Source organism: Colias eurytheme, chromosome 3, assembly GCF_061535395.1.
Source record: "Colias eurytheme isolate Ceu_HAF_F1 chromosome 3, ilColEury1 Martin Lab GWU primary, whole genome shotgun sequence".
Classification (NCBI taxonomy): domain Eukaryota; kingdom Metazoa; phylum Arthropoda; class Insecta; order Lepidoptera; family Pieridae; genus Colias; species Colias eurytheme.
This window is the reverse complement of record NC_142982.1, coordinates 9,860,476-9,878,792: the sequence shown is the minus strand read 5'-3', so window position 1 is coordinate 9,878,792 and position 18,317 is coordinate 9,860,476. Positions and strand designations below refer to the sequence as shown.

The following is an 18,317-nucleotide window of genomic DNA, read 5'->3' as shown; positions in this document are numbered from 1 at the left end:
TAAATTAGAAAATTATGAGAGGTTACAAATGTCTTTTTGTTGTCTATTACTTAGTAAATGCAAAATCAAAAATATATCGGAGCTCTTAAAAATAATACACTTGATAGATTTGATCGAGCTTTAAGCTCAGCATCATCACTATTCCTGATTGTCCCTGATTATTCAAAATTGTATCTTTGAAAAATCGCGACAAGTATCTTAGAAAAATGGCCAAACCAAAAGCTCTACGCTTGCAATCCCCCCACATCGAGTATAAAACAAGTACGGCGATGCTTTCGCGTGTACTCTCTGCGCAAGGTCAAGAGCGGCGAGTCATTGCTCTGCGTGTGCGCATACTTGCGCTGCTTACTTGCGACTTGTGACTCGAGCTTAGCGGTGAGTACAGCTTTGTTTTGTAGGATTAGTTGTGTAAAATTGGACTTTTTGAAAATGTGTAATTTTTAGTTGAGTTACGATGTGTTTAAATTTTCTTTTTGGAGAAAATTGTGAATTTTAGGTGTTTCTTTATTTTCGTTTGGAATATTTTTTTACATTATTTTATTAATTCTTAAAATGTAGGTAATTTAAAGAGATAGATATAAAATAATAATTAACAAGTGATAATACGAATAAGCTATATATCCATTCACTCCTGAAAATGATATGTACATACTTAATTCTGTGTTGGAAGGCTCTATAAAAATAATTTATTGTAAAACAACCTGATTTGATATAATATTAAACAAATAATATATAAATATAGAAGAAAAATAACCTTATTAACGTATCTAATAAAATGTGAAATTAAAAATTAACTTATATTTTTCCTCAAAGTAAAAAAAGTTAGAGTAAAGCTACTGTTAATAAAATTGACAAAACCATGATATTTAGATCTAAAACAAAGTCGACTTTGGTGCAAAATATAAAACTCAAGTAAGCTAGTTTTTATGAGTTTCGATTTGATGGAGTTGTCGTAAACTACAAAACAGGAAAGCTCCAAAAAGTCCTTGCTAGGTCAGCTAGTATAATAGACTACATAAAACAGAATTTTCAAACTATTTCACTATAAGCTAACGATCGAAGCTACACTTAAGCGGAAAAGAAATAAACTATAGAAAATAGCCAACTAGAATCAGGTTTAATCAAGCAGCAATGTTTTTACAAATAAAAAAGCTCCCTCAAACGAGTCTATAATGATACGGCTCGTCTCCAATAATATGTTATCTTTGCACTCCATTCGTATTACGTGTAAACCATTATAATAACACAGAAGAACTATCAGTTTTGTAGGAAATAGTCAATGATATAAGTATAGAACGTGATAGAACTGTGGACTGATAATGTTTGATTTAGTTCTATATCCTCGTATATCTTTTGATAAGGTTAAGCTGTGTCTGATATCGTTTTGTGCGGCAACTGAAAGCGGTTGTTGATGATTTTAAGATAAAGTATCTGATCAGAGCATTTTTTATTATTGACTTGCCTTTTGTTCTGTGTACCAATGGGTTAATGTTTGTATTGATGTTTATATTTGTGAATAATGCTATTTCACCCTTATTTTGTGCAGATAATAAACTTATATAATAACTTCATATCTCTATCAACTTATTTGAAATTTGTATAATTATAGAATACAATAGCTAAATACGTATTGTAATTTTTAATATACCTAACAAAAAATATTATTTAAGCATACCTAATTAATTTTTAAACTCATGTATTCCTAATTGAGAACTAAAAAAAACTTTCTTTTTTGATAATGTATCACGACCATGTAATTTTAAAGATATCCTGATAGCCATAATAATTTGAATTTAATTTAATTAACTTTATAGGTTTACGTCCACTCATTAGAAAGTTATTTATATTTATTACCTGTCTTTGGATTCAATTTGAGCCCTTATCGACGATTAAACCTAGTTTAATTGATTATCTAGTTCATGTATCTGAACATAATCTAAACTACAAATTTTAGAGGATAACGTACTTATATCCTCAATTAATGTTTTTTCGAGATAAGTGGGACTGAAAGTAAATCTCATTCATCAAGATTGATAAAATAATTTTTAACATTCAGTTTTTTTCAGTTAGTAAGTTAGTAACTACAGTTTTTTGACAATGCATATAAATTTATATTTTCCATTTAATAAACATTATTCCCAGTTGTTATTCTTGTAATAAGTTTGATATTATAAACACTTATAACCTTTACAACTTAATAATCGATAAAAGTAGAGAAATTGAAAAAAAATTATTATAATTGCTAATTTATTGCATTTACAGTCATATCAGAAGGAGAAATATAAGGTTAAAGATATAGTTAGGATAATTAATAGCACAGATAAATATAGATTATATGCTCTAACTTGACTAATACATACTATAAGGAAAGATTAGATATGTTTTGTATGTATGTAATAGAAATACTCAAAAAGTAATTGATCGAATTTTTTCTCCAGTGAAATCTACGTTCCGAAGTAAGATAGGCTCTATTCTTTTTTTATAGTTTTTATCTCGATATCTAAAACGTAAATAAACACAATCATAATAATCAGAAAAAACGAATATAAGCTATGAGGAAGTTTTCTAAAGAAAATATAAGAAAAAAACCTTCTAAAGTTGACAATCGAATTTACGGCATAACTTTTTTCGGCTAGAGATTTCACGGCCATGTTTATTTAGCTTAGCTTTTTACAAACTTTTTTAAAGATAGAAATCAACAAAAATTCGATTCGTGTAAATACAGTTGTTTATTTCTTCGTCCCGATTCGTGATTGAGTTAAAAACTATTTGCTCAAATGTTCAATTGTTTTGTTTTATTTACGTTTATCTTTCTAGGAAAAACTTGGACAGTTTGATAGTAATTACTTATTGGCAAATTATATAAAAAAACATAGTTATCGTTTAATTTTAACGACTTTTATTTACTTGGTTGTAATGTAAAGCAAATATTTTATATGCTAAGAAGTTTTTTTCTACTTTAAAACTCTCACTTGAAATGGTTTCTACTAGGATAGCAGATACCTATATAAACAATGAAAACTCCCATATCGTAAAGTTCATAATACCTACCATTACATTTATTAATCCTTACTAAAACTCAAGAAAAACTCATCAAACGTATCATTGATTGGGCATTATTGATAGAAATTGATCCATGAAGTCCTACAGCTAGTCTACAAAAATGATTACAAACTCTTTTAATATTATTAATCAAATCTGCATCTAAAGTAATTAAAATAAAACCAAGCTACACCACGCTACCGTACCGCAAAGTTCAACCAACTCATAATTCACACCAGCATACAATTATCTTACAAATATCACACGTTATTTCAATTTACAGTAATACTTTGTTATCGTGTAGACTGTATAGAAAAATCTCATCATTCAGTGTTGCCTGACGTAGAGTAATTCCGTCAAGCGGTTACATAACTTCTTATGTTTCCGTGTCGTCAATCACTCTTCCATAATAATAATGAATGGTGGGATTGTTTGTATACTGTTCATGCATTTACTCTGTTAGTTTAGTTTACATAATTTGTAAAAGAAAAAAAAATCAACTGTTGATAATAGCAATCAAACACTATAGGTAATAGAATGTGAACTACATACCTATTTTGCTTCGTCTTTATTTATAACTAGCTTTCCACCCGCAGCTTCGCCCGCGCAGTCAAAGAAAAACCCGCATAGTTCCCGTTCCCGTGGGATTTCCGGGATAAAACCTATTCTATTTCCCGGGGTAAAAAGTAGCCTATGTCCTTTCTCGGGTATCAAAATATCTCTATACCAAATTTCATGCAAATTGGTTCAGTAGTTAAGGCGTGATTGAGTAACAGACAGACAGACAGAGTTACTTTCGCATTTATAATATTAGTATGGATGGTCATTTAAAAAGCGTTCATCAATTTTACTATTTAGTTAAATTGATGGATTGAAAAATACTGCCTCTAGCACTGCCTTTATCCAATTCAATTATCTTTTTCATACCACACGAATCAAGAATCAAGATAGAAATCGGGCATTTAAAATATGAGATTATCTGCTTTAATAACGTAATATGAATCTAAGCTAATTAATTATAGTACAAAGCTAAATACTTTTTAGATAATAATAATAATAAACACTTTATTGCACACACAAACAAAACAAAATCAAACAAAAAATACAAACAAAGTAATATAGAGCGGTACAAAATAGGCGGCCTTATCGCTAAGAAGCGATGTCTTCCAGGCAACCTTAGGATATAGGATTAATAAATTAGATATAATTGAAGAAATCCAAATGCAAATTCACTTAAAAGCTTTTTAACTAAAAAGTTCATAAATAACCTGGAAATGACTAAGCTGTAATATGTAATAACTTAACAATGTGAAAATACATAATTTATTCCATTTAAGTATATCATAAGTATGGGAACATAGAACAGATTGTCTTATTAGAAGCTTCAGGTTAAAGCTTTATACTTATTAGAATCCCATGAGAATTCCTATCGTGAATTATTCAAATTATTTTTAATTATAGACAAAAATCTTTATGATTGGTATAATTGTAAGGTTGATGAAGAGATTGGCTTCTGTATGCATTCTCACAGAGATCCATTAAGTATTATGTTTCTTTTACATTTCGTATTTGAAAAACCACAACCAAACAGATTTTAACATTTTAACTTTTTACATTTTTTTTAAGCAACGAGCACAATTATTGTACTCTTGTAATTTTTCAATTTGTAAATAATAAATCATCAATTCGATCGTTATGTCCTAAAGCACATCCGAAGATACCTATTTAGAATTTTTAACGCTGACAAAAAAAACTAAAGGTGAACTTTTATAAGTACCTATGTTTGTTACTCTTTTACGTCAAAACTGCATATCCGATCCTAATAAAATTTGGCACAGTTTAAACCATAAATAGAAACATGCGAATAACGCCGCAGGCAGATACTTAGTAAAGTAATAAAGATTAAAATCCAAAGACGCTTAGAAGTACATTCACACCATTATTTGCAAATACACACAAAAGTAACACAATATGTTACAGCATTCTCTATCCAATTAAGTTGATGCTAATCTCAGAACCGTTACTTTAATAGTCGGACAAAACCAATGTATTCGACAGGTGTATAGGGTTGCCAGAACATAAACACAACATAAAAATCATTGTATAACAAAATAATATTAAATACAATAATTATTAATTAGGTATTATCACCAAGACTTAAATAATCAAGGCTTCATTTGATTAAAATGATAATATAACTAGGTATGGTTCAAAAATATATATAGGATTGTTAAAAAAACACATTTATTCATGTTTAAAGTACAATTTATTAAAATACCCATTTAATGATTAGGAACTTCAGCAATGACTGATCTATTAAAATCAAATGAAGATGTAATAAAAGTTTATCTTTTTAATTTTAAATAATAAGTCATATAAAGAAATCGAAATATAATTTGCAAAAATAATAACTTCAGTTAGAAAAAACGGTGAGATAAATATTGTTACAATAGAACGATGACCAGCCCTACATGTGTAAAGATCACAATTCACAATACATCTCTACGGGAGCAATAATTTTAATAACACTCATTGTAAATCCAATCACAAGTTAATTGTATGACTTCTAGGAATGAATTGTAGACTATAAGGAAAATTCTATATAAAACTCAAAATCACGTTCATATTCCTGTATTTAGATAACAATCCTAACTAGTACTTACTAATATGCAAAACCAATATGGTGAAAATTTTGAAACGTGAGATATGCAGGTTTTCCTTGGGCGAAGTGGCGGGCAGAAAGCTAGTTTTTAAATAAATAAATATCACACATGATCGAACCCAATTCGATCGAATTACATATTCCAATCCAAGCGAGGTTATTTTAACTACACAGTACCTACACTGAAACAAACAATATAGTTTTGTAAATAACTACATCAACATTATACGTTAGAAAAAACCTTCTTAGCACACCATACTTTTCCAATAGCAGGAAACTGGTCTACAAAATAGCAAAGAGCACTAACTATGCCATCCCGTTCAGAACATAGCATTCCTTCATAGTCCATACCATACAATCATAGCCAGTTCCAACCATTTGGCAACACATTTAGCTCCACGATCCGGAGTATTATGACGATTTCGACTCAGTGCATTTCTACAAACATCAAGGGGCTTAGTTTGCCTCGTAATAGTGTAAGCTAGCTATAGTCATGTCCATAATACAGATAGAGCTTTTCTTATTATGGATGATAACTCTGTAAAATATTTGCCTGTTTCTGTTCTGCTTGACTGACGTTGTTTAAAAGTGAAGTCCCATGTCCCCTAGTGGGGTAAGGGGCAGATGCATTATACATCTGATTTACTGATCGATTTTCTTTAGGGACAAGTTCTGTGTCCTACCAGACCGAGACATTTTTTTTCTTCGTCTCCACCGGGAATCGAACCCAGGATCCCTTGGTGTTACGCTCACACGTCAACCACTGTACCGAGGAAGCGGTCGGTCACTGACGTTGTTTACTTTTCGTTAAAAATTGTCACTACTATGAGAAAAGTTCTTAACACTATTGCTTGACTTGAATTATTTTTTTCACAGATTACTTTACAAATTATCAAATGGTTCGCTGTTTGTGTCATAAGTACCTAGATAATAACAGAATGATTATTTTTTATTCAAATTGTAAATCTTGGAGTCATTCACCTGATGAATCGTTGAACCGTAAATATTGTGGTTATTCAAATATTGTGATAGGTATCCTTCCCTCCTCCATTGTTTTATATCTAATGTTACATCATCAACCGCAACTTCTAAATTCTATACGTTATAAACACGACACTAGACCATTGATATAGAAAACAAATAAAAAAGTCAATGTATCTTAAATTACTGTTTTTTTTTTACCGTGAACCCTAAAAAATATTCGTTATTGACTTTTACAAAATAGTAACTCGGCCAATATCCAATACTAGCTGTTCTCCGCGGTTTTACCCGCAGTGCTCCGCTCGTGTTGATCTTAGCGAGATGATAGCCTTCCTCGATGAATGGGCTATCTAACACCGAAAGAATTTTTCAAATCGGACAGTAGTTCCCGAGATAAGCGCGTTCAAACAAACAAACAAACAAACTCTTCAGCTTTATAATTTTCGTATAGATGTAAGAATCAATGAGTAATTCGATTAAAATTTTGGAGTCACGTAAAATTTTAGTCTCATAATTCCGCACCCAGCAAAACAAGAAGTCCGTCCCATTACTTTCTGTATACCTACAACACGCTGTATTTCTGATAAGCTTACTTGTTCAGAATCAATTGCTCTGTGCTTCCATATAAAGAAAGCCTCAACTACCTCAATTCCACGTATAATGTGATAATTTCTATCTATTCAATGCTTGCAATCGTAAATGCACATAAGTGACAAACCAATCCATCAATATAATTTGTCGTAACCGTTTCCTGCGCGTGATTGCTGCTAAACTAGAAATGACATACACCGTTATTCGTTCACTTAAGACTTAAGATTCTGTTAAGAAAAACTGACAATCTATATCTCGACCGGTTTATATGGGAAGGTAATTATAATCAATTAATGCCCATAGAGAATGGCTGAGCAAAATTGGTAACCACATAGAGGTGTAAAAATATTTGGATGCAGTTATAAAACGAGGTACGAAGGTGGTACAACGGTAGTAAAAATTATAACAGTAAATATTTAAACGTTGTTAATTTTATAGTGTTATGAAAGCTGTATTAAGTATTTATGAACGGTTTTAGTAACTTCAAGCTTTCTTGGCACCTTACAAGATCAGACAATTTTTTAGATCATTTTTGTCAGCAGCATAAATAAAGTTCTTCAACACTGAAATATACTTTAATATCGTTTTAATGCTCTAAGTTGATCAAATATTATTTACAAACACACGATCCGAATGAAGAATCTAATTCGTTTTAGGGAACTTAAAAGTATAGCCCTCATAGTCGATTCTATCTTGATTCTATCTTTAACAAATCAATCTTTGACTATTGATAGGTTCTTTCAAATTAGCCCTCGAATCTAAAAACTAGACATGAAACATATCATTTATATCATATATTTTATCTTTATTTCTCAATTATTAAACTTCAGGGCGAAAGATATTCATATCTTTGACAAATCCATCCGATTAGATGATCAGATTAAATCAACTTCTGACTCACCACCGGCTTCTGAAATCAATTAATCTTTTAATCTAACAAATGAACTAGCAACCTCTTTATTTATAAAGAATCTTTATAACTTTCTATGAATAAAAAATTCTTTGCTTTTTCAAATTTTTTTTTCTTTCTTTTCAATTGAGATTATTGAAGGTTACTTACAGTCAATTTTTTGTAATTATTAACTGTGCCTGTGTTACATTTTAGTCACCACCAACTTTAATTAGGTATTTGGAAAGCTCGTTTAAAGCATTACATGAGTTTTTCGTAAAATATCTTGTTTTCATCCATAGTCCATACACACCAACCGACGTCCAAGTATTTTTTTTCAATTTCCTTTTTTTAATGATAATCGAAATACATAGGTAATCATAATTATAACTACGTCAGGGATATTAATTGGAATATTCTCTTGCTATTGGTGTACTTTTTGTTGATACAATTGCTATAATATAAAGTTGGTAGAAATTATTTAAGATGACAAAAGGAACAAATATTATTAGTTAATATAAAATATCTTCGAGTTACTAGTATCTAAACTTTTCCCACACTACTTTCGTTTTTCTTTTGCACCTTTGCCATCTAATAACACATTTAAGATTTATCCTATACTAGAGGTCCGCCCCGGCTTCGCCCGTGGTACATATTTCGCAATAAAAAGTAGCCTATGTCCTTTCTCGGGTATCAAAATATCTCCGTACAAAATTTCATGCAAATTGGTTCAGTAGTTTAGGCGTGATTGAGTAACAGACAGACAGACAGAGTTACTTTCGCATTTATAATATTAGTATGGATTACTAACTATTACAGCCATAAATCTTTTAAAACATATACTTTAAACTTTAGCGCTTTCATCAAATAACTATAATTATTTTTTTATAATAGAGCAAATGTTATATAGCATTGATTGACACAAATTATTGTTTTTCGAAAAGATCCTCTCTTAGATTAATTATTCTACTACAGATAGCTTGATGAAGGATAAGGCTAAAAATATGCAAGCATCGAACATAGACACTGTACGGTTCTTCTTTATACTCTATCCCACATTGTTATAAAAAGAATTGATTATGTACGAATCTCACGTCATACTAGAAATACACTATCAGCTACTAGAAGGAGTAGGAGCAGTACCAGTAGGATCCAATCGATAGGAGATAGTTACGTAGCAAATCCTAGAAATGAATAATAATCTAGTAGATAGCCCACAGGGGGAAATCAAAGCCTTGAAGTCTTCTGGAAGTCTAGTAAAAACATCTAACACTAAAAAGTAAAAACTTAAGATGGTTAATGGTAAGTCATCTACGGATACACCCCGTCATTCACTAAAGTGGTTATGCCTTGTCTTCGTCGTACTTATGTACACTTGTAGGTATATAACTTGAACTTATAGCCGATAGCTTAATGGTGCATTTACACTTTCGTGATCACCATTCGCCTCGTCACTCAAAAAACTCGTATACGAGTGTCGTCGCGAACCATTCACATATTCTTATGTAGTACAAGTTCTATATTATTGCGAATACGTGAATTTCAAGACAAGTAGCGAGAGCACTGTTTACATAATATGGGTGTTCGATATTCGCTTCGCTATTCGCACGTGTAAATGCACCATTATGTACAACAGATATGTACCGGTTATAAGTAGACTACGAAGTCCAGCAGTTTAAGATAATGCTGTTTTTTGTATCTTTATTACACCTTAAGGGCACAACGGTACATAGTTACCGCAATGTAGGTACGTACTTTTAGTTTATTGCTCTTTGGCTTGCTTTAATTAAATAATTAAATATAAAGCAGTGGCTATTGGCGTCTTTAATTAGTTATTTCACTTATAATTGTTATGTCTACTGGATATAATATCATCATATGAATACTTCAGTACAATGAAAATATTGCCTATATTTTAGCCCCAAATACATTCAGCGATTACAGCGTCCTTGATAACTAGTTTTATTTTAAAAGTGCGGGCCCTCTGTTTGTTTGAACACTGAACAATGTTAAAAGAGTAAAAAACATCATTACTTTTTTTACAAAATCAATCTATAATACCAAGGCATCTTATGTCAAAAAAAAGTAAACAAAAAGCATGATCATTACGCAAGTTGACGTGGGCAGCTGCGTACGCGCACGGCAAGGCCGCTGGGGGCTATTGACCCCTGCAGCGCCATCTAGGACACATCACTGTACTAATTAGTAATTACTAAAATAAAAATAATTATTTAATATTTACCATGCAACTATATCATATTTTTATAACGGTTCCCGTAAATGTAATGTTATGTTAATGAACTTAATTTGGTTCAAGTTTATCTTGTTCTTGGCAATTTTTTTATTTTTTTTTATTAGCTTAAGCACAGATAATGTACCTAATTCTATGCTAGCTGAACGAAAAAACACTAATTAAAAAAAACACATGAATTATTAAAAAGTAATAGACGAATCACAACTACCTGAATGCGTCTACTCACCGATTGATCGTAGACCATAAAATTACATATTTTTACACGCTTTTTATTAGCTTCACCTGTATGTTTGTTTGTAACCGACTTCTTTGGGCGCGATTTTGACCCACTTTAAACGGCTTGATTTCGTTCAAACTTTGTAGATTTATTGAGGACCGATGACAATAGGTACACTAATTTGATAAAATTATTCTATTTTTCAATTTGCAAAAAGCGTGTTTTTTAGTTTTTTTTATTCATTTTCAGAATCAAATAAGCTGATAAATTGTACATAAAATAATAATAAATAAATTGATTATTAATCTTGGTTCAAGCGACATATTAATTATTTTAGTTGTTTTGTGTTTATTATTTGTTTATTTGTTACAGTTCAAAATGGGACGAATATCACTAGCCTTTTTATTCTGCTTAATCGCACAATGTATAGCCAGTAGCGATGACAGATTTATCAAGAAATATGCAATGATGAAGGTAAGCAGTACCTATATTAATTACTCAAATTAGCATTCATAGAACAAATTGTAAAAGAAGCAATAATAATAATAATTTTAAGCAATTTTTGCAAAACTCGCAAAAAATGTTTGCAATGAATGTGTAGTAAGTAATGATGCCGTGCAACAGTATGAATCTAAAAAGATAAGAAATAAAGTAAAATATAAAAAAAGTTTCGCAGTCGGTAGGATTCGAACCTACGCTCCCAGAGGGAATCTGATTTCTAGTCAGACGCCTTAACCGCTCGGCCACGACTGCTCATGTCATTACTTACAAAATTATAGATGATTTACAATATTTTATGAAAATACAAATTTTATCTGTGTCACTACTAGTTAGGGAGCCAGGTGCAAATTGGGTTCATTATTTCCTCTCAAGAGATAATTCGTCAGAAGCATCAGAGTATAGTATTATAAAGCCTCGTGAACGTCAGCTGGCGCTCGGTTGGGGGGGTGAGCGGTTGTAGCCTCCCACGCACGTAGGAAAAAAAAATACATTCATTCATTTCCTCTCAGCTAAAAATTTGTCAAATTGTAGCTAACCCAATATCTCAACGAAAAAAAATAATCAGCTGGTTACAGCATGGTGTATTATACGTCAGCTGGTGGCTCGAACATGAAAAAAAAAATATTATTTTCCGTGATTTCCTCTCAAACAAAAATTTACCTGATGATAGCTTATATGTAACTGTGGATAAATATATAAGTCAGCTGGCTGTATCTTGGTGGAAAAACCGTCAGCTGATACTTTGAAACTTATTACATAGGAGTTAGACAGAAGCATCTATTGCCAATTTATATGCATCAGCTGACTAGATTTTCCTCAACTTATTGCTAGCTGATTCTTTTATTTATCGCATCAATATATTTTTAACACTCTCACTCACAAATTTTCATCTGAGAGGAAATGACGATATCTTTAATTATTCGACATTACGCTTCAATATAAGAGTTGAGTTGAAATAAACATTCAGTATCAATATTTTTGAAACGAATAAGTATGTAATCAAATAATTTTATATATTTAAATAATTAAATAATCAATTAGCAATAAATGAACTAGTTACTCGATAAAAAAAAACAATATAATAAACTCTGCTCTTTTACGCATATCCAATTGGTTCACTGCTAATAATTTATTATTAAATGCAAAAAAAAAAACAAATTGTGTAGAATTTATCCTTCCAAATGTAAAAAAGGTGAAAAGGGATATTATTTTAAACGGGGAGGTATTATACCCTGTGGATTCCACTGTTTTTCTTGTGATTGGTTTGACACTAGATGAGAAGCTACAATGGGGGGCCCATGTTGCCACCACCGCTGCTAAGCTTAGTTTATTTATCGAGTAACTAGTTCATTTATTGCTAATTGATTATTTAATTATTTAAATATATAAAATTATTTGATTACATACTTATTCGTTTCAAAAATATTGATACTGAATGTTTATTTCAACTCAACTCTTATATTGAAGCGTAATGTCGAATAATTAAACTCAAACTCAAACTCAAACATTTATTTATTCAATTAGACTTCTTCCAGAAGCACTTTTGAATCGTCATTACATTCTTTAAATCTACCACCGATTCGGAAAGCAGTATCTATGGAGAAGAACCGGCAAGAAACTCCATAAAGATATCGTCATTTCCTCTCAGATGAAAATTTGTGAGTGAGAGTGTTAAAAATATATTGATGCGATAAATAAAAGAATCAGCTAGCAATAAGTTGAGGAAAATCTAGTCAGCTGATGCATATAAATTGGCAATAGATGCTTCTGTCTAACTCCTATGTAATAAGTTTCAAAGTATCAGCTGACGGTTTTTCCACCAAGATACAGCCAGCTGACTTATATATTTATCCACAGTTACATATAAGCTATCATCAGGTAAATTTTTGTTTGAGAGGAAATCACGGAAAATAATATTTTTTTTTTCATGTTCGAGCCACCAGCTGACGTATAATACACCATGCTGTAACCAGCTGATTATTTTTTTTCGTTGAGATATTGGGTTAGCTACAATTTGACAAATTTTTAGCTGAGAGGAAATGAATGAATGTATTTTTTTTTCCTACGTGCGTGAGAGGCTACAGCCGCTCCTCCCCCCAACCGAGCTCCAGCTGACGTTCACGAGGCTTTATAATACTATACTCTGATGCATTTTACTAATTACCGCTTGAGAGGAACTTGGTCATAAAATCTGCTTCTGGCTCCCTAACCATACGGAAAAGCGAAGGATGCGGGTTCAAATACCACTTGTTAGATCGTTTTTTTTTTTTTCTCTATTTAACATTTTCAAATATTGGTTGCATTTACTGCTAGATATAAAAATAAAAATTGAAGCATGAGTTTTAAATGAAACAGAGAAGCAATTGTTTAACATTTTATTCTTTATAGCAACTTAATGCACATTTACCGCTAAAAATTAAATTCAATAACAATTTCAGATTTACGAAAGTTGCTTCGGCCCAGAAGTGGTGAAACAAATCAGACGAGAAATGAAGGACGCATATACAAAATGCTCAACACCGCCATCTTTTGAGGAACCGCCGAACCAGCAGATACCGTCCATTTTGTTCGGCAAACTGCCGCCAGGGTTCGCGATAGACCCGAGCACGCAAACCATAACCAAACCAACAGATGGCGCTATACACAATCAAGAAAATGAATTGCCAAATCAAGAAAAATTACACATACAAAAAAATCCATTCAACGTTTTACCACTCAGATCTCAATCGGTGAGTAGCAAAAATATAAAAATATATGCCTCCTGTGAGGATTGAACTCACGACCCCTGGTTTACGAGACCAGTGCTCTACCACTGAGCTAAAGAGGCGACGATTGAGAGTGCGAAATATCGTCATAGTACCTATAGTTATAAAATCATCCCATACATTTTACCCGACTTTGTCAAAAGTAAGTTCGTTTGTAATTCAAACAAAATATAGGATAGAAAGTTGAGAAATATTATAAATCTAATACATATCTGTATTTTCATATTGAGATTCTCATACCTGTGTTTTTATAGGTGTTTATCCTTTTTCTTATTACTACGTTCATTCGTTATCAAAACGTTTTTATCGCAATTTAAGTATAGCTTGTCCACTCATTTTACGCATAAATCGCTTATGTTTTTTTATTTAACCTTTAATAAGTTACTTTTGCTAATTGATTATAATTAATTATATGTAGGTACCTGGATATAGGTAACACTTTCAAGTTTCAATCAATTTATTACTTTCCCTATATGTATTTACATAAAACTAGCGGTCCGCCCCGGCTTCGCCCGTGGTACATGTTTACGTTTTCTCTACATAAGAACCATCCTCGTACTTCCAGGAATATAATAAAAAAATAATTATCGAAATCGGTTCAGCCGTTCTCGAGTTATGCGCTTACCAACACATTTTGCGATTCATTTTTATATATAAAACTAGCGATCCGCCCCGGCTTCGCCCGTGGTACATATTTACGTTTTCTCTACATAAAAACCATCCTCGTACTTCAAGGAATATAATAAAAAAAGAATTATCGAAATCGGTTCAGCCGTTCTCGAGTTATGCGCTTACCAACACATTTTGCGATTCATTTTTATATATAAGATATAAAATCGAATCTATCTAATATCTCTAAAATTATAATTTCAGCCATTCCCACCACAAGCAATCCCTCCATACATGCTCCCCAACCCCCAATTCAGACCCTTCAGCAGCGCCTCCCCCTTCTACCAGGTCCCTTACAACCCCATGATGTACCCAGGGCTGTACAACCCCTATGGCTACCAGCAGCCCATGCCACAAGGGTTCTATCAGCAACCCTACTACGCTAGTAATAGGATGTCTGTGAGTATTTGAATTTAACTGTTTATTTTATTGAAAAGGTTGATAGAAATAAAAATTAATTCATCTGTTTACTTACCATTTACTCAAATTTACATTTTATTAACCTTGCAATATATAACTTTGCAAGAAATAAAGCAAATATTATCGTAAATAGGCTTCATATTTTTTATGGAATCAAAACTCAAAAGCTTTAAACGTAGCTTATTTTAATTATTAAATTCGTAATTTTCCAAATTTATCATACCATAAAACGTACACATTTCAGCTGCACTTTCGCTTCCTAAGTTCTAAAATGATACCTACCTATCCAAAAGTTAAACAGAAGTTCGACAATATAATTCACACAATATGTCATTCTCACTACTGTTTGGACCTCAACTTTTATAATCTAAAATTAATATGACAAAACTCAGACATTTCAACTAGACTTCACTTCTGAATCGTCTAAATACGGAATACCATAAACATATATGTAGGTACTAAAACAAACAAATTTTTCAAGCGGGACCTCGACCTCCGCGACCGTCTGGACATGATCTCTCGACCTTCAAGTACAAAGGTCCGCAACATCACCTGCGTAATGCAAGAACTCGGTTACATCGACCACAACCTGGAGCCCAACTATGAGCAAATCACGCAGAGGATTAGTAACCTGCCTGTAGCGAGCGACTTGAAGGGAGACATACAAGATGGTCTGCAATTCTGTCAGAAGTTCTCGGTAAGTTTTGTTTGCGCAATAAGTGTGTTTGTATGGAAGTAAGTTACGTGATACAAGAACTTTGCTATATCGACCACAACCTGGAGCCCAACTATGAGCAAATAACGCAGAGGATCAGTAACCTGCCTGTAGCGAGCGACCCTGAAGGGCGACATACAAGATGTTCTGCAGTTCTGTCAGAAGTTTTCGGTAAGTTTTCTTTAGGCAATAGAGTAGGGTATGCATAAAATGGTCACCTGTCAGATGCTTTACCTGTAGTACCAAAGGTCAATGTTTGGTTTCCACCATCATCACTGCAAAAACTAGACTGATTGAAGTACAGATTTCAAACTAATTTACCAAAATACGTAACAAATACTCATCATAACATAATATTATTCTTTCACTTAAATCTCAATTATAGCATTTTCTAAAATTAATTAATATTGCAGCAATGTGTACCAGACCTCAAACGTGACGTAGCGCCTCTATCACAAGAACTTATCAAGCCCATGTTCTTCTTCAGATGTTACAAGGTAAAGAACTCTACATTAAATTTTTTTAACAAATACTTACTTGACTCTTCGTTATAACTTTTGTTTTCCTCTATGTAATATTTTATTAAACTTTAAACGTAGGTACATTATTTATTCAAAAATAAAATATAGGATTGAATTACAAGAAAAAATTCCATAACAGTTTTTTTTAAATATTCCAAGACCTAGAATGGAGGATGTATATTATCAAAATTTTGTTGTACATGACTATTATTTACTTCATAACATTGTATAAGTTCCTAATGGTGGTTCTAATTCCTACGTATCATTAATTTGTAAGCCTCTGTTCCCTGTTATCTATAGGAATACTAGCTTACCGCCCACGGCTTCGCCCGCTTTGTCTAAAATATAATAAATTATATACTAAAATCTTCCTCTTGAATCACTCTATCTATTAAAAAAACCGCATCAAAATCCGTTGCGTAGTTTTAAAGATTTAAGCATACATAGGGACATAGTGACAGAGAAAGCGACTTTGTTTTATACTATGTAGTGATGATGTTATACAATTTAAAATTATTTTAGCACAAGAAGTTAGAAGCCTGCATAATGAAGGACATTCGTGAGCGATTTACAAGCGAAGATGATCTGGAGACTGATGGAGATTTTAGGTAACGTATTTATTTTAATATACCTACTCTTTGAAATTTACCACGACGGGTGCCATAATCTACCTAATTTTATAATGATGTTAACTTCAAGTGTATAGCGCAGTGCACGGTAACTTGACATAATTATACCTATAGCAGAAGGAGAAAAGTTCTTTGTGATTGTGATATTCGAATAAAATTCTTTGTTATATCCCTGTTAAATAAATGTTTTTATTATTAGTCCCTAGACTCTATACCTACTGTATTAACCCAGATTCGAGTCAGAGCTATCTATTTTAAAAAACGTTACCTAATGGTCATCTTATTGTAAAATATCAACACAGACGCAAAATTATTATATTTTTAATTTTCCAGGTCATTGGGCAGATCATCACGGTCAGTAAGGGACGAAACACTGAATGACCCAAGATTCGATGCCCTCGACGAAATGGCGGTATACCTTTATGACTACCTAAGTGGGGGAAATGGTCTTGACTATGACTTATATTTGTAATTTAAGTACATACAAGAGACATGGGAATCTATTATTTTTTTAAATGTATCTGAAGTTTTTATAAAAAAAAACATTTGACTAACATAACGGTAAAGAACGTTTTTCATAGCATAATTGAAATTTAGAAAACAGGTGTCAAAAATTTTGACAGTTCTTTCACAGATTAAAAATATTTTTTTATCTATCTGACGTAATACTCCATAAATTAAAATAAATATTTAATATAAGTACTTAGATCATTTAATGACTTAGTTTTAGGAATTGTACTGATACAGATGTTTAAAATTAATTTTGATTAATTTATTATGTTTAGTTTACATTAAGTTCAGAATGTAGATATAGTTTGAGAACTGTTTTGAAAATACTGACATATCATTTTAACACTATTTAAATTTCATGTTTATATCCTGTCTATAGGTTTATTTCTCTTTTATTTGCAATTTTAAACGTATTTTTTTATGTATAAGGTTCAAAATTGTCTCGTAACTATAATTTCTAGCTGCATAAGTAAGATTGATTAAATACACAGTATACGATTGCGAATTTAATTCTAAAATCAGTAATATCATGCTCTTGGCTTTCTCAATATTTCTCACTAAATTGTTATAAAAACATTATAATATTGATAAGCTATTAGGCTAAATAGATGCTCAAAATGTTATTTAAGTAACTTAATATTTAAGTTGAATGCTGCTTATAAGCACAAATATTATATGAAATGAATTTTTATATGCATAAAATACTTAGGTATAGAATTACGTAGAAATTATTATATATAAGAAAGGTTAATTTTTTATACCTAAAAGGAATTTAATTAAAAAGGTAGTTTATTTTTGGGTCCTTTGGTTAAAAGGGTTAAAGTGTTTGCTGTGATAATATGAAGAGAAATAGAAATGAATACATAATAAATAAAATTCAAGATCGATTTCTGTAGCGAAAGAACTGTTACGAATTTCCTACGTAATTTTAAATAAAAATACATATTATTA

General features: G+C 31.6%; 1 protein-coding gene and 2 non-coding genes across 3 annotated transcripts; 1 reads left to right on the top strand and 2 right to left on the bottom strand.

Moving 5' to 3' along the window:
* Window positions 1-298: 298 nt before the first annotated feature.
* Window positions 299-17,911, top strand: LOC149909917 (uncharacterized). The gene is made up of 8 exons (XM_090118357.1): window positions 299-375; window positions 11,009-11,110; window positions 13,576-13,866; window positions 14,776-14,970; window positions 15,473-15,688; window positions 16,120-16,203; window positions 16,750-16,835; window positions 17,190-17,911. The coding sequence occupies exons 2-8, from the start codon at window positions 11,015-11,017 to the stop codon at window positions 17,326-17,328; spliced, it is 1,107 nt and encodes a 368-aa protein (XP_089974483.1). The 5' UTR covers window positions 299-375; window positions 11,009-11,014; the 3' UTR covers window positions 17,329-17,911.
* Window positions 11,308-11,389, bottom strand: TRNAS-AGA (transfer RNA serine (anticodon AGA)). The gene has a single exon. It is a non-coding gene; the product is annotated as a tRNA-Ser (tRNA).
* On the bottom strand, window positions 13,893-13,964 carry TRNAT-CGU (transfer RNA threonine (anticodon CGU)). Its single transcript has one exon. It is a non-coding gene; the product is annotated as a tRNA-Thr (tRNA).
* Window positions 17,912-18,317: the final 406 nt, after the last annotated feature.

Excerpts from the sequence above, each read along its gene's own strand:
- LOC149909917 (XM_090118357.1), top strand. The coding sequence starts at position 11,015 with ATGGGACGAATATCACTAGCCTTTTTATTCTGCTTAATCGCACAATGT. Across the intron at positions 14,971-15,472 it reads ACGCTAGTAATAGGATGTCT|CGGGACCTCGACCTCCGCGA; the intron begins GTGAGTATTTGA and ends AAATTTTTCAAG. Across the intron at positions 15,689-16,119 it reads AATTCTGTCAGAAGTTCTCG|CAATGTGTACCAGACCTCAA; the intron begins GTAAGTTTTGTT and ends TTAATATTGCAG.